Source organism: Perissodus microlepis, chromosome 20 (genome assembly GCF_051167445.1).
Source record: "Perissodus microlepis isolate ML-2025 ecotype Zambia chromosome 20, ASM5116744v1, whole genome shotgun sequence".
Classification (NCBI taxonomy): domain Eukaryota; kingdom Metazoa; phylum Chordata; class Actinopteri; order Cichliformes; family Cichlidae; genus Perissodus; species Perissodus microlepis.
The window spans coordinates 34,862,136-34,887,037 of NC_140480.1; the positions used below are offsets into that span (position 1 = coordinate 34,862,136).

The 24,902-nt window shown below is 43.5% G+C and overlaps 1 protein-coding gene across 3 annotated transcripts in view; it reads left to right on the forward strand.

Moving 5' to 3' along the window:
- The first annotated feature begins 4,540 nt into the window (after nt 1–4,540).
- Nucleotides 4,541–24,902, forward strand: part of LOC146365053 (neural cell adhesion molecule L1.1-like) — a 47,821-nt gene continuing 27,459 nt past the window's right edge. The window contains exons 1-3 of one of the 3 annotated variants that reach the window (XM_084917984.1): nt 4,541–4,726; nt 22,616–23,005; nt 24,290–24,304. In XM_084917984.1, the coding sequence (XP_084774110.1) occupies nt 22,861–23,005; nt 24,290–24,304 (160 nt within the window). In that variant the 5' untranslated portion in view covers nt 4,541–4,726; nt 22,616–22,860. The remainder of the gene's footprint in view (nt 4,727–22,615; nt 23,006–24,289; nt 24,305–24,902) is intronic. The other 2 variants (XM_084917983.1, XM_084917985.1) reach the window with 2 other exon arrangements.

Genomic DNA, 24,902 nt, shown 5'->3' on the forward strand with positions numbered 1-24,902 from the left:
GTTGTATAGTTCAGGTATTAAGGAGTGAGTAGTGAGCAGCAGAGTTTGACAAAAACAGTAAGGGCTTCAGCAGACGCAGAATTCATAATCCTGACGGTCTGATTGCCTTACAGGATTTATTGTAATAGAATAAAACTTGAACCTTTATTCATCTTTTCACTTTTTCCTTTGATCACATCTGACATCAGTGCTGCTCCTCAGCTTCTGCTGTTTTTTAAAATTCTGACATCATTCTCTCTGTTGCACTTCAGCCTCACACGTCGGATGACAGGTCGTCTTTAATCCCAGTGTGTGTGTGTGTGTGTGTGTGTGTGTGTGTGTGTGTGTGTGTGTGTGTGTGTTTTAATGACATGTCCCAGACAATGCCAGACATGAGACAAGGACATGAGAGGGAATGATCCTCATCTGTTGTATTGATCTTTGACTCTTAACCATCAGCTCTCAGACGCATGCACACACACACACACACACACACACGCACACACACACACACACGCACACACACGCACACACACACACACATGCACTTGCAGGTTAAGCGAATTAAGCAATAGAGGACATGAAAATGGAGGAAGGCTATGGAAGTCGGGGGGAGGAGGGGACAAACTGAAGCTGCAGGAGGTGGAGGAGATAATGGACCTGCTGTCTGCTTGAGAGGAAACTCAATTTTCTGAGCAGAAGGAGATCAGAAGATGAAAATGAAAGAGGGGGAATCTGGAAATACCCTGGTTTTTGTCTAAAGAGCAGTTTGGATGGTGTTCACACTTTCACTGCGGTTCAGCCGTGTAGCAGCACTGCTCTATACAGCACTGTGTCAGCCTGTGAACAAACAGACATCGAAAACTCTGAGAATAAATATTCATAACTTTGGTCGTTCTCTCGCTTAAGCTCCTTTAAATCCGGTCAGTTTGTGATTTACTGTAACTGTGCCCAGTGCACAAAGGGATGCATAACGAAGGCTCAGCCTGCTCAGGTCTAGTCTCGTCACTATTAAGTTAAACTTTTATTAAACATTAGCTCAGATAAAATATATTTAAAACATACATAAGTATTAGTATAATATTGTATTGCTGTAGAATCTTTACCTTACAAAATAAAGCGCCTTCAGGTGACTATTGTTGTGATTTTGGTGCCATATAAGTAAAACTGAATTGTAATTGATTTAAATTAACCAGTGAGGCATCTGCCTCCTCAGTGGTTTAATGCAGCTCAGCTGGACCTGCTGTTGGCTCATGTAGCACAATATGTACTTTATTATTATTATTTAGTCCGAATAGTGAGTGTAAGCACTTTGACACTATAACGAGCACGAGGACGGTGCTCATTTATGTTTGCCTCATAATGGAATATGAAATGCTCTATCGCTCGTTTCCTCAGTAAGCTGACTGTACTACATTATTATTTCAGCATTAACAGAGCAGGCTGAGAGGAAGAAAGGCCTTTTCAGTATTAAAATGAATATGTTAAACTTCTGCAAATCACCTTTTATTTTTGTCATGTCTGCATGTTTGCATCTGAGAATTTAAACCTGGAAACTTGAAGTTCGTTTTCTGAAACTTGCTGTGATACAAAAACTGTCAGTTCCCTTTTCTTAGAAAGAGAAATGCTTCTTGTGTTTTTCTTCTTTAGCACACAGTTAAGGAATGAAAAGGTTAAATCTAATCATCAGCTGCTGGACAGTAAATTACAACAGAAATTATTCTGAAATACCCCAAATTTCCTGAAGCAGTTTCTGTGACATCTGTTTGTACCTGAGGCTGTGACACACATGCAGGTCCAAACACTGTGTTCAAACAGGTGTTCCCTGACAAAACTTTGTGTGTATGTTTTAGATGGTATTGAAAAGGCCGGCTAGCTTTGTGCAGTCTTTGCTGTGTCTCAGCTTTTTTTAACCTCCCTTCTTAGATTTGCTGTTTTGACTGCACACACATATTCCCAGTTAAATACAGCTACATGAAGTGATTTACGAGTATGGTGTAACCATATAGAACAAAAGGTTGTGCGTTGTAGGTCGTCCTGGCTGCGCAGCACAAAGGGAGGGACCACCAAACACTTTATCCTGACAGCTAACTGAAGCCTGGTTCCTGATGTGCTCAGTTTCAGTTTTTCTCAACACTTCTCTGTCCAAATTCTACAGGAAATGCTACACAAGCACGTGTGTGCAATGAGTGCTACAAAAGAATGTAACAGAAGAATAATCCAAACTTTAACATGTCTTGGACTTTACCTTCAACAGTCCTGTAGGACATAATGACATCCTCTCTTTCCTTGCATCACTCAGTTTGCTGACTTCATGTGTGGAGTCTCTGCTTACCTTGCTTTCTGTCCTTGATACACTTTGTGACCAATGGGGGCTCGTCCGGGATTGGTAAGGTTACAATTTGCCTCACAACGTGACATTTTCACAGGACCACACGTGTAGCCTGAATAAAAAACAGACCTGCACCGTACTCAACCTCGCTGAGTGCATGAATCACGTAGAAATCAGAAATGTGTTGCTTATGTGTGCTTGTGTAGCTTTTATGCTATTAAACATCAGTTATTTTAGCTTTTATTTACATTTCTGCGTTTTAGTCTGGTTGTTAAAGAGGAGGATCTCATGCTGCAGGCTTAATAATGCTCAGGCCTTTTAAAAGCAGGTTTTTCTTTTAAATGTTTTCGTGGGTTTTGCAGATTTACATCTGTTTGACTGATGATTTGTGTTTTATATTAAGCTGTCGGAGAGCTATGGAGAAGAGCACAACAACGATGAGACACAAAGAAACACTAACCGATCACTGTTTCACCATATCCATCTTCCTGCTAAAGAAAACCACTTAAAAAACTGACGCCCTGGTCCCGTCCATCTGTCCTCTCACATCCTTCTTTCTGTATTTATCTTTCACACACAAACACACACAGAGAGAAAGTGTGGGCGTGTTTTGGATGCCTGCTCTGTTTGGCAGTTAACAAAATGCCACATGGATGTCACTGGGTTTTATAATCTGGATACCAGAGAACATAATCTCCATTCTAATTATGAGAGGAGGAAAAGAAGGAGGAGCAGAGCGGGAAAGCATCTGGACAGACTGGAAGAGGAAGAAGCACAATGTGAGCTGCTGTTGGTGGTGAGTTCAGGGGCGGTACTGCTCTGTTACGTCACACATTTTTCAGGGTTTTAAAAGGAGTGGGCCTTTTAACTATGACATAGCCAATTTACCCAAAGACATAATAAACTAAAACAAGAGAAATTATTTAAAGAGTTGAAGATTAATAACAAGTTTTAACTTTAAAACCTGCATTAAGCAGAAGAAATAACATAAAATCACTTAAACTACAGATTCTAGTGTAATCACAGTCAAGCAGAGTTAATCCTGCTTCCAGAGACAATAACCACCAGCAGCCAGAATAAAAAATAAAACAAACAACAACAGTATATTCACTTTGTTGTGTTTTCATGAGATAAGCACGCCTTTGATTGGTTGCCACTGACATGCGTAATACAATTTCACCCACCAATTTGTTGACTTGATTTCTGCAGTCACATTTATATACAGTTATCAGCAAACAATACAAACCTTTGTTAGAGGCTTGTGACATAAGTCCCAACGATGCCACTGGACTAACCCACGGTCATATGGTCATACTGGCTCAGGTCAAAAATGCTTCAGTCTTTAAACCTGCTGAGTTCATGCAAAGCAAGAACCAGCTGCTATTTCACTGAGGGCACTGCTCGTATTCAAAAGCTTTAGCAAGAAACTCACTTTCAGGACCCTGAAGATGCAAATTAGTAATTAATCAGTTCAGTTCAGTTTCTATTCATTAGTGTAGCTGAACTTAAAGGGTCATATTCTCTCTCTTCTGTCCTACAATTCTGAATAGTGCTCCAAAAAAAGAAAGGGAAGAAGAAGAATATAATAACTCTAATTTCATGGATCCATCCATTATCTTCAATTTTTTCCATTCAGGGTTTAGGGGCTTTGATCGATCTGGTCTAAAATATCATAATTCAAAAATAATTTTAAATAATTTTTTAAAAATCTAAAATATTTACCCAATCTGTAAGGCTTCCCTCTCTAATGGACCAGTGTACTGGCAAGCAAACATCTCTTATTGAACTAAAGAGGAAGCTTTTATACTGAGCTTGTGCTTTTGTGATTCAGCCATTAGCAGCATTAATGGATATAAGGAATATAAATATATATACTGTTTTAAATATAAAAGAAGAGGTTTAAAGCTATCAAAGATCAAATAACACAAATATTTAATGGTGAATTAATTACTTGTTTAAGATAGTTGAGTCCAAATAATTCAGAATATTTTTCATTGATGGTCTTACAATCAAAGCAGCCGAGCACCAGAGAGACAAGAAAAGCAGAAGATGGGAGACAGAGAGGATGGAGAGGTAAAAATAGGGGATGGGGGGGGGCATTGAGGTAAAGAGGAAGGGAGGGGCAGGAGGTATACAGAGAGAGAGAGAGGGAGAGAGAGAGACTACAATAAAAAGGCTGATGTCATCTCTGTGAAGCAGCCAATCCGAGAGCAGCAGAGAGGGAAGGAGGGAGGGAGAAGAGGCAGAGCTCAGAAGGGTGTGTTTTCTGTACCACTGCAGCATCAGTTGAAAAAAAAGACAGGAGGAAAAGGCACGAGTCGGTGGACTGGACCGAGAAACAATACAGAGATAGAAGAAGAGACACGGAGAGGAGCCTGAGAGGAGGAGAAACATCAAGAGGAGACACCTGCAGAGGTAGGACTAACACTGAAGCGTCCCAGGGTTCTGCTGGTGTCTGGGTTTCCATCTATGCATGTGTGTGTCTGTGTGTCAGTGGGTTGGAGATCAGGGCTGCAGGCTCTAACGGTGTCTTACATAATAGGAAGGCAGGTAGTGTGTGAGCGACTGTGCTGAGATACTAGACAAGTGTTTGTGTGTCACTGTACATACATGTGTGGGTGTTGGTGCGCACTTCCTCCTGTCTGTGATTTCACCTTTTGACTCAAACATGCTCGGGTCAGTAAATGTTCACTCGTGATGTTTGTGCGGAGGTAAATCCATCTGTAGGGAGTGTCTGACCTGATTCAGCTTTTTAATATCTCATAAATCATCTGCGGCCGTGTGTTTTTATGAATATTGAATGAAATGCTGCACTATACCACATTATCGTGTTAAATTATTCACCGCTGCTCTGTAGCACGCTTCCTTTCATGCTAAAAGTCTCTGCCAGGAATGATTTAGTCTGATCTTCATATCTCCAAACAAGATAACTGCAATTCCCATCTTGTGTCCATGCCAGCTTCCAGGCTGCTGTCCGCCCATGGCCTGGTGCTGAATGGTGCCGTTTCCAGGTTAACAGGTTCTTTGGTTTGTCCAGTTAGCGGTCCAAAACCAAGAACATATTCAGTTTATCAGCATTTATGACCAAGAAACGTGTAAAAGCTTCGATGTTCAGAAGCTGGAACCAATGACTATTCTCTAAAAGTGTTTCCTGTAGCTCAACTTCTCTCTGAATTGGGGAATAAAATGCAGGAAGAGAAAGCTTTGTAGCTCCTGCCCACTGCTGTGTTTGTCCTTTGCTTCTGTTTACTCTGGAATTCCTCTTTTTTCTCATGGCAACATCATTTAGGCCTCTTTGTCATTCTTTGCCTGCATTGTGGAGTTTTCTCACTGTGATCGCTCAGGCACTTAAAATTAGGCCAGAACCTGAGAGCAGGAATAAGAGAGAGGAGGTGGAAGGAGAGCTGAAGGAGGGAAAGTTGATAAGGTGCAGAGTTTGAGTGAAACGGGAGGTGAAGGATTTAGCCCAGAAGAGCCTGAATCCGAAAAGAGCAGAGGAAATGAGAGGACGTGGAAGGTGAGAGGGAGCCTGGACTGGGATGAGAGGAGGAGGAGGAGGGATATTTAGGGCTGAGTGGCGTAGGAGGATTTTTAGCCCTTTTCTCTTTCTCCCCTCCCCAGATCTTTGGCAGCAGTCAAATTGACTGAAACCATCTGCCTGCATTTTTTATTCAGGCTTTTGTACTTACAGTAGACTACCTCCAGACAGCCACATGAAAAAAATATGCATCATGAAAGGAGCGCTCTGCACAGCCCTGTGACTGCAATGATTAACAAATGATGTAAAAACTGTTTTCAACCTTTACTGTTCTTTGAACAAACATATCCATCTTTTGTTTTTGCTGCCAGTAACATGAAAAAGTAGCTTCCCACTGTTTTGCAGCACGTCTTCTTTAAAAGACACTCTGAGCTGATCCGTTTCTGTGGTTTTGAAAGTCGACTGTTTCCTGCCTCAGACTCAGTTCGACAGTTCGGGGCCTCTTCTGTCATGTTTAGTGGAGAGGAAGCAGCAGCACCGACACATTTCAGACTGAGCTCAGTTCCAGCTCTGCGTCTGTTTTTTGTTCTCGTGAATGAGTTTGAACTCATTAAAGTGTTTCTGCCATGAATTCCCTTAAACAGACTCGTGTCTGTGTGCAGCGCCTCACTGCAGACGGATCGCTGAATTTTTAATGATATTAAGTTGTGCAGATGATGAAGTTTCTCTATTTCACAATCAGACCATAACCTCCCCGTCTTTTCTTCTGAAAGCCTTTCTGAGATTTTTGTTTTTACGCTCAATTAAATACATTAAATTAAATTAAATAATGTATAAAATAAAAAATTAAGTACATATATATTGTTGAAATTAGGAGCAGCTCTTTTTAATTACACTGACACTCACTGTCCTCTTTATTTGTCTTAATGTCGACAACATTTATGAAACTAAGCGAACGATATCTGCAGAACATTGATTTTATTTTATTTTTTACAGAAAAACGCCAAAATTAAACCCAGCACTAACCCTGTGTGCGCCGCTGGTGACGTGTTGATTAAATCACTTCTTCATCAATATATTTCTGTGTTTTTGCTTTTGTATCATCCAAAAATTATGACACTTTAAATTCTTTAATATAGTTTTCTATAATGACACCAACCCGTTGCAGAGAGCCAGCTGATAAGAAATGATATGAAGCTGACAGCAGTTGAAGAGTGTGCGAGTGCTGGGCGCTCGGTGCTGTCCAACAATGTGAATGTTTGAGCTTCAGCACACACTGAGCCTCCTGTGTGAGTCTTATTCATCAGACGGAGCAAAACTCGTCCACCTGACACACCTGATACAGTTAAAAGCATTTGAAATTATTCAGACAGCCTCTATCTGATCAACCTGGATTCTTATGACGCAAAAATGATGACGTGTTTATTCATCTACATTTACAAGATCAATATACTAATAAGAGGTTATAAAAAGGGCAAAGATATAACAAGTGGCATAAATGTGGCCCATCTGTAAACATCTGTCACAGTTTCCAGGCTGGGAGCAAACATTGATCCAGACACGCGTGATCTTTGGAGTGTTTGAGGTAAAAATGATATCATCGGTTTTACAGATATGGGTAAAGACTCTTCACACATCAAAAAATTAAACTTTACGCAACATTTCTGAAAATAATATCAACATAAACTCTGTGGCAGTTTCTCCTCAACTTTTTGTGACTTTTTATAAATAAATATTTTCACATAAATATTCTCCATTAATCGTTTTCTGACGTCCCGAGCAGCATTTAGCAGCTCTGCATGCAGAACATGTCAGAGGAATGATGCGGTTGTTTAGTAGAGACTGTTTAAACCTGTTTAAAAGCGCTCTGACTGAAGTTGTTACTGAGAGTAATTCTGGGCCCAGTAAGCAGCCAGAGGCGCCCTCGGGCAAGCCTCAGTGTCTACATCCCTACGTTAGCATGCAGACTGGGAGGACAACCTGAATTTGTCTTGTCCCAGCAGGTCTATCAAGTGGATCAAAGAATGAGCAGTTTGGACTAAAAGGTTTCAGCCGCAGGTCCGCAGGTCAGATGGAGGTCTGGGTTCAGAAAATAAGATTAGTCTGAATTTAGCTCTTTCTCAGTTCCTCTGTCTGTCTTTGCTCTGAGCGTCGTCTGTAATTCTCTTTGTGGCATTTCTCATCCATCTTCATCCATCTCGCTCTCACGCCCCCGCTCCCTCCCCCTCGAAACATCTTTCCTCTCTTTTGACCTTTCGTTCTTCCACATCGCCTTTTTTCCATTTTACCCTCAACAAATGAGGTCTTTGTGTTTAGAAATTAAGGAATGCCCTTAACACCCCCCTCCCATCTTTTCCTCCTTCCTTTTTCGAGTGTGTGTGGAGATTGGGGGGGTGCGTCCATTAGCCCGGATTAGAGCCTGTAGGCAGGTTTTAACAGCCCCTCTGTGTTTGGGGCTTTAATCTCTTCAGAAGCAGCTAATCTGACTTCACTGGCTTTAACACACTCACACACACACACACACACTCACACACACACACACACACACACTCACACACACACTGTCACACACACACACACACACACACACACACACATACAGTGGAGTAAATGTGTCTGTTTTTGTGGGCAGTGTAGCTGATCCATGACAAGAGTCCATTCATGGCGTGACCACCAGCACAGAGACTCTATCAGACAAATATCAGACAAACAATATGATCAGTGACTCGGTGGACCAAAGGTCACATGACATACAGTCTCCTGACCAGAAGATGAGCAATACGAGACATAAATCTGACGCTTCTCACCAACCGGCAAAACTGGTTTGATCAAAGGATATTTTTTACCATATATTTCCTGTCGTGTATCTTCTGTGGTGATGGTGCATGAGCCTCAGACTGCACTCGCTCGCATCACTAAACATTAGTTTTTCCTAATGTCAGAGCTTTAAATGGTCATGAAGAACAAACATCCATTTGTGTTCAAAACTTCTCTTTAAAAAGTGAAACTTGAGTTTCAGGAAGCGTAAAGTGTGACTCATACAAAGCTGATATAGTAGAGTCTGAGAACAGGACGCCTTGTTTTTTGGTTTTCAGCGTCTCAAATTGTTGAATTTACAGCTTTTCATTCTTTTTATTTGATAATAAACTGAATATTTGGGAGATTTCGGGGGGAAAAGGTTTAAAAACATCATCTCAGGCACTTTTTCAGTTTTCTAAAAAAGTTTTATAAAAGAAATAATAAAATCCCCAAATAGTCTAATCAAAAATAGAAGAAAAACTCGAGTGGTCTAAAACGTGTTCATTTGTCCGTTCCCTTAATCTTTATGACACTGAGTGGAGCTCAGACTCTGTCCTGTGTTCATTTTGCTCACAGATGAGTCTGTTTCACTAAAACAAAGAGTGACTCAGTCAAAGCCAGTAAACACTGATCAGTCACACCTGCTGTGACCTCCACCGCAAAAAAGAGGAAAACCTAATATTCATATCTGTGGTTTGCTAATGCTGGTGTGGAGAGAGATTTTATAGACCACAGTGACCTACAGGAAATAAAGAGGAGTGAGGTCATCGGCCACTTTTGTTGCCCAAAGAGAAGCTCGCCTGTGCGTTAGGAAACATCCAGGCTCTGCTCCGCTTTTTTTCTGCTTAATGTCATTCTTACTTGTTCCAAGTGAAACGTTTGGATGGTTCCAAAGATAAATATGTTCAGTGGGGATAAACTGAGCCGTCATATCTTCTTCATTTCCCCAGAATTCACTGTTAGATGGTTTCAGTCACTAACATGCTTCATGATGGGGAAATGTTTTCATCTATCTGAAGTCTGATTGGTTTATCACTGCCCTTAAGTAAAAGTTCATCTTTGTGGCACGCAAATGTTATCTTTAGCATTTGTCTGATTTTTCTGATATTCGACAGAAAGCTGACTAATTGAATAATCAAGAAAATAAATCCAAAGTTAATAAGTGATGAAAATAATCCTCATGTCTGATTAAATCTCGGCGTCAGTGTCATCCCACAGCTGCAGAATTATCTCGTTTAATCCACGATTATCTTTGCATAATTTAACATTTCTTTGCATTTTTGAGTTTAATCCTGTTGCACCTCCAGTCGCCGAGTACTCGAAATAAAGCTTTTCAGTTTAAGAGATGAGCGCTCAGGAAGAGGAAATATGTTTCTCGATACTTTAGTATGTTCTGCATTATTTCAGCTCCTGCTGCTTTTCTTTTATCTCCTCATACCTGCAGCGAATTCCCGACGGCAGAACTTTTTCCTGAGCTCACCATCTGTCACCTTATTTGTGCTATATTTGCGGAAGCGTGTGTGTGTGTGTGTGTGTGTGTGTGTGTGTGTGTGTGTGTGTGTGTGTGTGTGTGTGTGGGCACTTTAAGAACCTGCACAAAAGGAGGGAATAAGCTTCCCAAAAACTAGACGGCTGCTTTAACACTGCAGACCACTCGTGTTGAGCAGAGGAGACGCGAGTGGGAACTGAGACAATGGGAAGAGAAACTGTGTGTGTGTCTGTGCGTGTGTGTGTGTGTGTGTGTGTGACTGAGAGAGAGAGAGAGGGGTGAGTTGAGGCGATGTAGGGAGTGGCACCGGAGAGAAAGCGAGGGAGAGGTGTGGAGGGATGGAGTGGGGGATGGGAGAAAAGAAGGAGGGGCAGTGTTGGGGGATGGGAAAAGAGGAAATATTGCTGTGTGCTGCTGGAGTCAGGGGGTTACCATGGTGATGGGAGAATGACGGAAAGGGATGGGAAAGACTGCCAATACACACACACACACACACACACACACACACACACACACACAAGCGCGTGCACAAACCAAATTGACATTTTTCTCTCTGATTAAATAAAGAGATTTACGTCAAATCTCCTTTTAATTTAAAGCTTCCTTCCTGTATGCTCAGGGTGGGGCGAGCAGAGACAAACGATGCTGCAGAGGGAGGAAGAAGAGGAGAAGATAAAGACCGAGGCTCTGAGAGGAGATGTAGAAATGCGATCTCCCACCTGGGAGGGGTGTAGCTGGGAGCCGGAGAGATGTGTCGGTAGACGCTGATAAGTTAAAGTTATTAACTTACTGGCACATCAGTAAAGTTCAACTGGACTCAAAAAGAAGCAAATATTAAATAATTGTGAACCAAACAGTGTGTTAAACTCACTTTTACGTCTGCGTGCAAACAGGCTGTAACTTCTGTGACTCGCTGCTGTTTTCACACATGATCTGCATCCCTGACACAGACGTGTTGGGGAGACACATGATCCAGTGTGCAGCAGCTTCCTCACCTAAACCAGTGTTGAAAGCTATTTCTAAAGCAGCGATCGCTGCAGTCTCCTTATCTATTTTGCCTGATGTGTAAAAACAGCACGTGTATAATTTAATGACAGAAGCTCTTAAAACGTCACACCAGAGTTATGCTCTTAGCACCACCTTTGCCGTCCTTGCGTCTATAATGACTCTGATGAACCTGCTAATTCACTCGCTTGCCAAATGAACAGCTGATGTAATTTCGTTTCATTTTAATTTCATAATGAAGTTTTTATTTGAACCAAGTGGCTAATAATCAAGTGAAGGTTGTAGCTGTTTGTGTGAAATATCTGTGAAAGAAATGCAAACCCAGACTAAGAGCTTACAGAAATCCTTCATCTTTGTTAAAGAAACTCATCCGTTCGTGTTCTGTGTGACTTCATCTCCGCGCTTCAAACGAATTCACCTTTGTCTCGTCGATCCTCCCGAGCACCTGCTGGCTGTGACCTCGCACCTCGCACATCAAGAGGACGAGGTTATTATGTTGAGACAAAATCAAAGCCCGGCGTAGCGCCTTTTACCTGCCAGGAGGGATTAGGTGTGATGTGTCTGTGGCTGCTGTGAGTCTGAGCTCTCAGTGGATCATCAGCCGTGAAGAAGAAAGATCCAGAGTCAGAACAGCCGCTGGCTCGCTGTGGTGTAAGTGGGTGGGAGTGCGTGGGAGGATGTGGTGGAAACAAGAGAGGATGTGTGTGGGACCACTGACGATAATGTGTGTGTGTTGGTGAGAACATTGAAGTGGAGCTCATCTCCATAATGTGGATTCATTTTCTGTTTCGCCTCGGGCCTCGCAAAGTTTTACAGCCATGCTTTCGATCTTTACACACAAACCTCTGTGATGTCAGTCGTTGCTGGGATTCATATTTTCATACATACACCGTGAACTCACTGGTTCCCTGAGCTCCACGAGCGGTACTTTCAGCTCGTTTTTTCAGCTCAACCATAAACCCAGGTACGCTACCTGTACAGCAGACGGACGCCGCGCGGGACTAGCCTGTGGGAGCATTAGCAGCTAAAGACTCGAGCTGGTGGTTAGATATGCTCACTCCTCCTGAACCAGCTACTGTGCGTCACAGCTGCTGTGATGGAGAGCATGAGTCAGGTCTGTCAGGTCTCTTAAACTTGTGAAGCACCTGCTGGCATCACACACTGTTGGGAAGGAGAACATTTTAACCCAATTCCCGCCTCTTCCTAACCCCAACATGGAAGTTTATAAAGTCCGATTCGATCTGAAATCCAAGTAATGAATCCTCCAATGAAAACAAAGCAAAGCGAAGAAAACATGAAGGTCCAAAGGTCGACGTGAGGCAAACGTGCAATCAGACGCTGACGTTACCTAAAGTCCTGTAGCGTGTCAGGATCTGTGCTGGTGGCAGTCACAGCTGTAGCTCGGTGGTGTATGAGCTGATGATGTCGCTGAGGCGTTTCCTCTGTCGGCCATGTTTTTATCGCCTCTTTCTAGAATGAAACCAGAGAAGAAGCGGGAGAGATCTTTGCTGATCTCACAGCTCTCAGTTAAGTGTGCCCGTCACACGCGTGACACATGATCATGTGAGGTATTGATTGACGTCGCAGCTGAGGCCCTTTATTCTGTTACCGAGCCGAGGGCCGAGGCCGCACGCCGCCGATGCCATGTTTTAATCCAGGATGTGTGAAAATGATTAGATCAGATTAATCAGTGAGGTTGTTGAATCAGAGGATTTAACATGTTTCACACTTCTTCTCTCAAACACATGAACAGTACTGCTGCCTCCTCACTTTAATTTCTTCTTCTCCTTCTTTATAGTGTTTGTTGGCGGTTGGCAAACAGTAAAATGGTGCATTACCACCACCACTTACTTTAATTTGGGTGGAGGCAGTGATAGATGTGTGGCCGTGGGTGTTGTATACACCGCCCCGAGCGCTCTGTCACACTGTGGCCTCTCACAGCTGGCGCCACTCACCCCTCAGCTAAACCTAATGGACTCCAGCGGGGCCGGGAAGCCACCCAGCGCGGGAGCCGTTGTTTATCCAGGAGCATACCGTCACTAATGAGCAATTTATTCGTGCCTGTGTCGCTTCGTTTGCCTTCGTGGAGAGAAACGCAAATCATAAACAAACGTGCCGGCTTTGTGTCTGCCGGAGTGTGTGCGTGGGAGGGTGGGTTGTTGGAGGAGGGCGGAGGTAATCCAGAGGTGACTAAACAATGTCACACCAATAAGAGCTCATTTGAATGTGAAAAGCGTCGGGCTGAGCTCCGGGACCGACTCCCCACATCCCATCTGAAAGGCAAATACACAGAAATAACACAATGGAGCTCTGTGACAGACGCACATGTCTTCAGATGCTTCGTCAATTAAGTGATTAGTCAGAAATAATCAGGAACTTTTGATAACCAGCTTTTCATTCAACAAACACAAACATTCGCTGCTTTTTCTGCCTCTGCAGGACAACAAGCCGTGTTTCAGGACTGACAGCCTGGTGTGTCTAACATTTGTTTAGTGAAATACTTAAAGCCTAAAATCAAAAATATGTTTATACTCTTGCCTGTAACCCTGTTTTTCGGGTGGGCTGCCCAATTCTGAGGAGATGTTTGTTTCCCTTTAAGTCTGAAACGTCTCGTTCCAGAAATATGAAGCAGTTATTCATGAAAATCCACTAACGTTGCTGTCAAAGAGGACTGTTTTCTATCATCTACATCAGGGGTCTCAAACTCCAGACCTCGAGTGTCCTGCAGGTTTAAGATCTCACCCTGGGTCAACACGCCTGAATCACATGACCAGTTCATTCCCAGGCCTCTGGAGAACTTCAGACATGTTGAGGAGGTCATTTAGCCATTTAAATCAGCTGTGATGTATCGAGGACAAACCTGCAGGACTCCGGCCCTCTTGGCCTGGAGTTCAACTCCCCTGATCTACAGCTACAGTACTACCTGAAGGAAGCTCAGCCAAGGCGGACGTTCACATCGTGCCACAGACGGGGGCTGGGCAGCACACTGATACTGTCGGTTGGTGTCGACACTAAAGAAAATATTACGTTTGTAGATTTTTGAGGGGCAGGGTCATGATCTGAACATTTCTCTTTCTGATTGTTTTTTTTTTCAGGTTTTATTCTTTGTTGTTATTGTTTAATTTATTTATTTGATTAAAATCAGGAGGAGGCAGAAATCACCTTTCTTTTTTGTAAACATCAGCCTTCATTTTAAATGCTTCACCTCAGCCCGTGAGCCCTCAGCCCCTTAGATTACAAATTATACTAAAAAATAATTGGTTCATATGAACTTTGACCTTTGAGCTCTGCACAGTCAGCAAAGTTGGTGGGATTTCTCCTTGGGGATCAAGATGAAGGCACTCCATCAAAATTTCATAGCAGACGGCCTCATGGCTGCAGAGCCTGGACTGACAGACTGAGCCTGGCTAAAATATTTCACCCAGAAATCACAACATTGTTTTTTCAAAGCCTACGGTGTCTCCATTAACGGGGGGTGGATGCCTCTGCCTTTGCTGCAGCGTGGTTCTTTCATGGTGGAGGCTGATAAGGCAGGAGAGTTTTCATGGTGAAGCATCGCCTGGAGCCGTTTTACAGGCATGTCGCTGGTGTGGAGGCAGAAAGAGGATCCACACAAACAGAATGGCAGAACAAAAGTAATGAAGGAGGAAAAGCTGCAAACAGAGAGGAAAAACAAAGAAAAGGCAGAAGAAGATGGTGGGTGGTGGGAGGCCTGTCAGCGGAGGAGCTTTGTAGTAGGTCAGAAACCTCCTCGTGATTATTGAGTTATTCATCTCTCCACTTCCACGGGGAAATCCCAGTCTGCTTAGACGTGAACACAAAGACAGCTTAACACTGACGTGTGTGTGTGTGTGTGTGTGTGTTGCTACATCCTTCGAGTTGAGGTCATCCCTGTAAATTACAGAGCTGATGGTGACATCATCTGTGCATCATAAAGCTGACAAATGCACAGCAGCTGAGTCATGACTGACAGGAAGAAAAAACACTTCACATTTCAGAAATCATTTAAACACTTGGGTTCAGTTTTTTCTACTCTTGGATCTGTATGATGTCATAGACAGGGGACAACCCTAATATGTTCTGGCACAGAGCCAATCAGAACGAAGTGATCTGAAAGGGGGAGGAGCTACAACAGCTCCTCCCCCTTTCCCTCTGAGGATGAACTGAGCGAGGCCTGCTATAAGACTGATTAATGTGATTAATGTGAACTGTGACTCAGAGCTATAGAGTAAAAATATGCAGCTGGAAACAGTCATAGTTTAGTCACCGATGCTGATTTGAATCTGTTTCGGTGGCTGTCACCGCACACAGTATGAAACATTAACAGATCAAGAAAACGAAGCCAGTGGAGATGGGCCTTAAATTTGGTCTGCAGGCCTCAGGTGGTGTTACCTGTGGCTGTGAGCTCAGGAAACACTGACCTGATGAGTTTGAGGTCTGAGTCGCTCTTTCTGGCTCTTATTAAAGTTTGCTTGGTCAGACCCGGCCGTCCTCGTCCCATCAGTTTGTTGCTTGTTTTAAAAAAGATGGTGGAGGTGAAAACAACGGCTCCCGGGCCTGGCAGATCCCCATCTACTAAACAGAAGTGAAGAAGTTAAAGAATTGAAAAGGGGAGTAAGGGTGGGGAACGTAAACGAGAATGAACAGCTCGTGGAACTGAGGGAACATCTATAGATGAGAACCAGAAGGAGTGTGTTTGGAGGCGTGGTCCCACTCCTGAAATTACGATACTTAACCTCCAGTTATTTTTATGAGCCTTTACTGACAGGAGACTGAAGCAGACTGAGAAACAGGGAGTGAGCAGAGGAATGGCACACAGGAGAGTCCAGAGCCGAGTCAAAACTGATTTATTCAGCACTTTCAGATCTCTCTTTTTCCCAGTAACATTTTTTTTCTTTTCTTTTGTTTTAATTTGTTGTAATTTTCAGCAAATCTGTTTGTGCTCTGCATGTTGGGAAAGAGAGAAATGACCTCGCTGCTCACTCAGTCACAAAGGATTTTGTGGAAGTGCCTGCCACACTCGGTGCTCATCGTCTACCGAAGGACATTTGCACTTGAGTACTTTGTGTCTGGTTGCATGTGAAGAAACTTTACAAATCTGTAATCTGTTAAGCTGCTTGGAGAAGAGCCAAAGCCTCTTCACGAGAAATGTTGAGTCACTGCGGTTCAGAGGAATAAACCCACATACTGACTGTCACATCTGCTCTGCACCAACATCTAAAGATCAGATTAAACTAAAGTCATCAGATGACCTTTTTGCACTTATTCAATTAAAAAATGACTTGTTGTTGTACACTGATGTCACAGACGGCCATTACAGGAAGAGAGCAGTACAGAAATGTCAATTAGGAAAGAGTTTATTTTAAATTAAACAAGCAATTTAAAATGTTTCTTAATTTATGGTGTGTGCAGTCAGTACTGTCAATGCTGAATGCAATGGGATTTAGTGCAAGACAATAAACCAAGGAGCAAACAAAGTCCAAAAGAGGAGCTCAAAGAGGAGCTCTAAGGACTTTTCTAGAGCACTGGATGCTGGGCTCAGGTGTTACCAGTGATGCTGAGTGTTAAAAAGCCACGCCTCCTCTCTAACACCTGCAGAAAGGAGCTGTCACACAGACAAGAGGAAAGAAGAGCGAGTCGTGAAAAGTGATCTTCTTAAAGTAAAGCCAGCTCCAAATGTTTTGGCTTTGACTCTACTAAAGTAGCTTTGATTGAAAATTCAAAATAATCTTTCTTTATCTTATACAGAGCCTCAGTTCATCCTCTTTCTGAAACAAGCCCTTTTAGCTCCTCCCCCTTCGAGTCAAATTTCTTCTGATTGGATACAACCCGTTAAAAGTAAGAGGCCTGAAGAGCAGGCGGGTCCACTGTGCCTGAGATGACCATATATCAAACTTCAGCTGTACAGTTATAACGTGCGAGTCTATGGGACGGACTCACAGCTGGAGTCTGCCTCCAGTGGCTGTTAAAGGAACTGCAGCTTGAATTTGGTGCGATTCATTTTTTCAGTCTTCAGGTTTCCTCTCAGATGCTAACAGGAAGTTTACCCACACTTTGACAAATAACTAAAGATTCAAAATGCTTTGTAGCATTTTGTGATGTGTGTGGAGTTTTAGAGTCTGCTGTGGAGTCTGCTGTGGAGTCTGCTGTGGACATCCAGTTTTTGGTTCCTGACACTGACGTTTGTGTTGATGCTGTTACACTAGGTTTAGATTAAATTATGGAAAATTCGTATGCTGATTATTTTTTCCATTCTTCATTCAAGATAGTGATCCTTACTAGAGCTGGGCCATATCATACCGTTCACGGTAATACCGGTATAATGTTGGGCAACGATAAGAAAATGAAATATCGCGATAGAATATGGGTGAAACGCGCGTGCGCAGTGCCTTTGTTTTCATACGCACATGGCGGAAAAAGCATGGCGGCAACGGAGAATGAGAAGGGCGAAAGCGGATCGTTGAATGAAACGGATGAACCAGAACTGGTTTGTAAAAATGCTGCAGCTTCAGTGGTGGAACTGGTTTAGCTTTCGTCCGTCAGATACACAACAAAGCACTATTTTTGGTAGCGCATGCTAACGTGCAACAACCGTGTTTTTTGGAAAATACGGCACACTTAAAATCAATCCTTTGATTTCTCTGAAAGTCGACAGAGCCCCTTATAATCCCGTGAGCCTTATGTATGAACTCTGGTTGTGTTTACTGACCTTGAAACGATTTTATGTGCACGGCGCTCAAAAATATGTCAAATGTTTCAGTACGACTTTGCTAAGCTACGAAGCCGCACCGCTTGATGGATTGTGGGAGCATTACGGCTATCGTAGGCGGAGCCTCGCGGAGTGATACGTACTGTGCTTCAACATAATATTACCGTATTGTGTGTGTTTAACCTCTTTTTAAGTTTTGTGGATATTATACATAGTTATGCTGAGGATATGTCGGCCAGTTTCCACTGGAAATGCCTTTTGGTTAAACTGTCAGCGAGGAATTTGCATTTGCACTGTTACATTTTTATATAACTTTAATGTACATAAAAAACAGCTGCTTGTTTAAGTGAAAATACATTGATTTTTTTTTTTTTTTGCACTAATAAAGAAAAATTTTCAAATGTATATCGTGATAAATATTTTTGGTCATATCGCCCTGCTCTAATCCTTACCTCACCTCTACAAGATAACATTTTCTGCGAGGCAGATTTGTTCATTAACAGCTGTCTTTGTAATCCGGGTGGCATTATGCTTCATTAAAAACATATTTGCTTTTGCACATGAACAGTATATAAATGTCATTTCTCGGAGAAAGGATTTCTGATACATATTATCCCCCCTGCTATTCACACAGAGACAGCAGCACGTTTAACTCAGTGGTGCTTCATTAAAATGACACTTCATCACATATTCATGAGACTGATGTGAAGGACATCAGCAGCTCGATCTGCAGACTGTCGCACACACTTAGCAGAGTTCACCTATAGACTGCCTGCTCTGTGGTCTGTGAGTGTGTGTGTGTGTGTGTGTGTGTGTGTGTGTGTGTGTGTGTGTGTGTGTGTGTGTGTGTGTGTGTGTGTGGATGGAGTAGTAAATGTGAGATGTGTAATGAATAATGAATTTAGGGTGAATTTAGGTCATGCGGGCGAACAGGAGGGACAACATGGGAATAGCTCTTTCTTTCCTCATCTCCGTATTATACCTGTGTGTGTGTGTGTGTGTGTGTGCGTGTGTGTGTGTGTGTGTGTGTGTGTGTGTGTGTGTGTGTGTTTCGTGCAGACTAAAAGGGAAGTACCCTCCCTCTCCTCCCAGCATTTGCTTAATCTCTCCATCCACACGTCCCTGTTCTTTCCTCCAGATCGGAATCTATCAATGAATTAATTTCTCGCTCTGTCGCTCTCCATCCGTCCACCTGCATCGCCTCCCTTTGACTCTCCGATCCCCTCCCACCTCCCCCACAGACTGCTCCACCTGCACCCGCCCTGTCTCCCCTCCTCCCCTCAGGCTTCCCTGTGGACGGGCGGGTCCACCTGCCTCTGCCTTTTGAAGCCCTTCAGGTTCTCTGGGATGGCTCAGGACCCTGAAGAAGCCGAGGGGGGCCGCAGAGAGGAAATTGGTACAGTATGTTTAATATTAACCGGCACAGAACGGAAACATGGCTGCCCACAGGGCATGAACTGCCTCTGTACTGCGGTCTGCGAGATTAACAGCAGCTATTAAAATGTCCTGTTTGGGCTTTCAGTCATTAAACATTTTTATTCTTGAGAGTGAGCACTCAGCTGACAACCCAACACTCAGACTGGGGTCTGGGTAATCTCTGTAACATATGTAAGATATGACTATAGGAAGAATATACAGAGACCAGAAGCTTTCTATTTGTTTATTCCTGCTGTGTCCGCGTTGCTGCTGTAACAATGTGAATTTCCCAACACTGCAACTAATAAACTTCTCTTAAATCAAAGAAAATGTCCATCCCAGTTTGTGAGAGCTCCACGTCAGAAGAAAACTTTAACACTTTTAGTTTTCTGTGGAAAAAACAGCAAATAATTAAATTTTTGGAGCTTAACTTTTGCTTTATCACCATAAAACCTGCAAACTCCCCTCCTGCCTGATACATTCATGTCTGCAGCTGATATACAGTTGTGATAAAATGTGTGGTATGTTGTGTTTTCTTAAATCTAAGACTGCGCCGTGAACACGCAGGGCGCCAAAACTTGCAGCACTAATCAGATCTGAAACTCTTCCTCCTCATCCGTCCTCTCTAAATCCTAAATGGACTTCCTGTGCTCTCACGGCTGAACGTCTGATTTAATTCAAGTGGTCATAATGTGTCAAATTTCCAGGATAACAAAGAATCGGTGAGAGGCGAACAACACGGTGCGTTTAATGTCATTGTGCACCGGCAACAGCAACTCAACGAGCTTCCTGTCAGCAGAGGTCAAGCAGCTCTAAGCTGCAGCCTCAATAAAGACTCAGAGTGTGTGAAGGAGGCGACCCTCCATCAGGCGCCTTTAGATTAAGACTTGATTCATTAACGAGCTCCGCCCCCGCCCCCTTAACTCAGTGCCAGCAGGAGCTCCATGAATATTTAAATGAAGAAAGTCTCTGTGGATGATCATCGATTTCTGTTTTTTTAAAATCTCCATGCAGAGGACGAGGCTGCTGTTATTAAAGGAAGTGGAGCATGCTGGGATGTTTTCTTCACCCGTCATTTATTACGTCTGTTTCATTTTTCTGTCTGAGCTCGTTACATCATTAGAACCCCCCCCCACCCCCCATCAGTGGCAAAATGACAAACACACACACGCACACACACACACACACACACGCACACACACACACACACACACACACACACACACACAGGCTCTCACACACCTTCTGTCCCACTGTGCCATTTGGCTCATGTATTTTGAAAATACGCCCGGCAGGTAACAGCAGCAGCCCGACAGGCGGGAGCAGGTGTGTGTTTGTGTGTGTGTGTGTGTTTAAGTGACCGTGACGCAGGGCAGATGTGAGTGTGTGTGTGTAATCATGAGTGATAACAATGAAAAACTAGAAGAAAAAGACTCTGACAGTCATAGGAACTGAACGGGGGTCCTCTGTGTCCTCTCTGTGTTCGTGGAGACGCTCAGAAAGACCCGGATCCTCACAAAGAGACAGTGTGTGTGTGTTTGTGTGTGTGCTGGGGACAGGTTGTGTAATTATGAGATGTTGGAGGGGGTCTACATTAGCCAGCTGTCACTCCTCGCCCCTCACCCCATGTGTGTGCTTTAAGAGAAGCCTCAGAGACGGGCCTTGGCGGAGGACTGCTGGTGGTTACACTCACAGATTGATAAGTTATGACACCTCCTGTAACCTCCTCTGCCCTCCCTGTCTGTTAGTATCCTCACTCCGGTGTGTCAGCGTGGAGTCGGTACAGTCGGAGCATCTTTAAGCTGCTGCAGCATCACACCAGGCAAAAAGTCAGTATATAAAAACTTGTATTTCCATAATTGTCCACTGAGGGAGTGAATGAGGGAGGAGAATCATCCAGACCCAGGGCACTGTTCATCTGCAATATGTCATCCATCAGTGCAATTAGACACTGACAGCAACACTGGCTCTATATTAGATTCTTTGTATTCATCTTCCATGAGCGATGCGTCCTCTCAGCTCTGGTGAAAATGACATTTCATCTGCGCGTTGGAGTGACATGAACTCTTGGACAATCTTACTGTCTTCTTATGACTCCAGGTTGTTATTTACAGTTATTTTTTTCTAACTTCCTGTCTTTTAAAAAATTACATAAAGTTGTGAAAAGAGTCTAAAGAGGCAACTGACTTTATATTCAACGCATCCCTGTACTGTGTCAAAGGGATATTAAGTCAAGTTAGGTGCAGGCTGTACTTCAGTGTTAAATTGAATCAGGAAAGTTGTAAGAACCTATTTGCATTAATAATCCTGGTTAAAGGCAGAGCCTCCTGAACAAATATAAAAACATACCCAAAGATAAAATGCTGCCCCCGGTGGTGAAAGCCTTACGAAGCTTTACAAAATGCTTGTTTGGGATTTGTCCTTGTTAGCAGACAAACAAACTTATTCATGCAAATGCAAAAACTGCATAATGAGCTTCTGTTTCACTGGAGCTCACATGATACCAAATAAATCAGGAGCATTTACAGGTAATTTTGTTGGAGGCATGAATGGTTTGGAGTGGAGGAAACACTGTTTTGGGCTTTAGGATGAAAACCTGTCACAGATGTTTGGTTCATTCGCGGGATCTCCCTCAGTTTCTTTCATTTTTTGCTTGATCAAAGTATTCCCATACATGGAGCCGCAGCCTGATTTCATGGCTTTGAAGTGGCACAATCGGCTATTTTTAGAATGGCTGTTAGTTTCAGCTGATCAGCTCACAGAGGAGGAGAGCGTAATCCCCAACTTCAAGTACAAACAAGAATGTGGCCAAACTCGGAGCGCTGAGGGTTCTTTTTTTTGGCCTCATGTCGAGGCAGCACTAAGATGATGAAACAAAAGGGAGAAAGCCTGATCCATCTGTGTCTGCTTTCACCCCCCGACACTCCTGCTGTCACGGGTCAGTGTTCAGTCACCAGGCAGGGACAAAGGAGGAGATGTTGAGATGAATGGAAATGCGGCGAGTGTGGCAGAAACACACACACACACTCAATCTCTCTTTGTAATGTCATTAGTGGAGAAGCTGCTTCCTGCTGCTTTGATCTGATCTTGACTTTATCGAGATGACCCGGCCGATTGTCTGTTCTTTATCTCAGATTTTTGTGGATTCTGTACTAAATTCAAACCCAAAGTGAATTTAAATCTTAGAATTTATTATCAACGTCACAGATGTGCCGTGGATTCATCGTGATGTTTTTAAGGTCAAACTTTCCCCCCTCTGGAATACATTAATATTTGTCTTCTTCTGTTGATTTATGTTTGGTCAAATTAACCATGTCTTTGCTTCTTTCCCCTCCCCTCCTCCCCTCCTCTTCTCCTCCCCTCTTATCCCTCTTTGTTCTCGGGGTCACCCCCCCCCTCCCCCCACAGGCAGCTCCTGAAGAAGCGTTTGTGGAGCTGACGGAGCGAGGAGCGAGCCTCACTCACAGTTGGACTGTAAAGGAAACAAACACACCCACCAACTTACTGCTGTTTACTCCTCTCAGCTCTCCCTCAGCTCCGGGCGGTCCCTGGAGTGTGTGTCTGCCTTGGTGTGCGTGGGTGTGTGTGTGTGTTTCTTTATGTGTTGATGAGTGTGTGGGTGTCTTGCATCACTTTTGATGGGACATTGAAAGATGTGTGTGTCACAGAGTCGGTGGATGGGCTGTAGGGGGATGTGCTCCCCCGCCCTCCCGCTGGTCCTCCTCCTCCTGCTCCCTCTGTCCTTCCTCTCCTCCACGCCTCCGTTTGCTCAGGGAGCCATCCACATCCCCGAAAGCTGTGAGTACTCCCTCCTCCACTGCACACATCACACACTGGAAACACTGGAAAGTGTTTGTTTTTTCATTTCCAGTAAATATTTCCAAACCATTTCCTCGGAATTAACAGGGCTGGGAAGTATGAGGGAGGGAGTATTTCCACATTTGGCTTCTCTAATCATATCATTACTCTTTGAAATTAAGTATCAGGTCAGTAGATATCTGCTGTAGCCACCAATTTTAATTATTTCATAGGCATCAGGGGAGGAGTCTAAACTACCCACGAGCCTCTGATGCAGCGCTGTGGAGAAGAACCGGAACTATAGATTTCTTTTTTCTTTAGCCTTTGTCAAGATGTAACGTTCAACATTTGATGCGTTTTGTTGAAATGTTCGCAGAGACGTCAGGTCAGTTCAGGTTATTTATGTCGCTCCAACTCACAAGAACAGTTACTTCAAGACACTTTAGACTCTAAAGACCCCACAGTATCCTGTGAAAATCAACCCCTCCCCATACGATCTGCACTTCAGGGTTGTCTCCTCGAGCACCTCTGGACCAAAGCTCATTCTGACCACTGCGACTTCACCACAGACCTCAGACTCCAACAAAAAGCTGTTCGCCTTTCAGGCATCTGAGGAAAAACCTTTGATGGAACTGACCAGAAACGTGACGTGTGCTGATAGGGGGCCATTTAAAGGTGGATCCTTTGGTTCCTGCACAGTAAAGTTCAGTAAAGCTCTTCATTTTCTCTGGTGCTGTGTTTATTCCTGTCAGATATGGAACTTTCAAACACATCTAAGCACAAATATAAATCCAAACAATCAGGTTAGAATAATCTCTGGTCCTGGAGGTAAAGGTCAAAGGTCAGCAGGCTTATCCACACTCCTAGAGGAGAGGAGGGGAAGCGGGAGTCAGAGGAGGAATCAGGTTCAGTCTGACCTTCGGTAAACGACCTTCTTTCTGGGTGTGGCAGGAGAGGAAGAAGAGAAGGATAGGAGGAGGAGGAGAACGATGGGGGAGGTGGAGAGAGGGGAGGGAGGGGGAGGGGGAGGAAAAGGAGACACGGGGAAGAAAAAATAAGGAGATGGATGTAAAGTGACCTGAGACGCCAGTGTGTCTGAGTCAGAAAACCAAGAAGGAAGATAAAATCCCTCAGATGTTGTCACTGTTAATAAAAATCATGTTAATGAGCAGATCTTGTCCCGCTCGGGGAACAGCATGAAGAATGTGCCAGCATGTGTTTGTTCAGTCTGTAAACGTGTCTGTTTCCTTTCTGCTCTCCTTTCACTGCTTCCTGTGGACACAGATACAAAAGACAACAGTAAGTGATTTTCTTTGTCGCTGTAATGAAGAAATGCGTGTCGTGTCTGCAGCTCTGACGTGAGCGGTGCTTCATTGGTAGAAACCTGCTCCGGACGTCTGTTTTTATGGCTGCTGACTGTGTCTCGCACCTGCTCACCTGCACTTTTCCTGTTTTTTGACTTGTTAAATTTGTCAAAGCAGAACATCTCTCCCCCTGCATCACTCCACACCGACACTAAGGAAGAGATCATGTCCTCTATATTAGCTCATTTAAAACTGATTTAATGTTATTTTGAGTATTTTTCTGAAACAGATGTACAGATATTTGGAGGGCTGAAACTGCCCACATTAGTCATTTCATTGTATTTCTGTGCAAAAGTCTTGGACCACTTTTCATTTCTCTGTATTTCTTGGATTCGGTGCAGCAATTTAATGAAATGTGCAAACATACATAGAAATGAACATGACAGAGTTTGCACAGCTCCAACGAACCTGAGTAAATGTTTGTCATGAGCAGCTTTATTTTTCAGCACAAACTGAACTCTTTTCTTTCAGTATGTTCAGGAACATTCTCCACAAGCACATTTGAAAACAGCACAGGTTGACCAAAGTGTTGT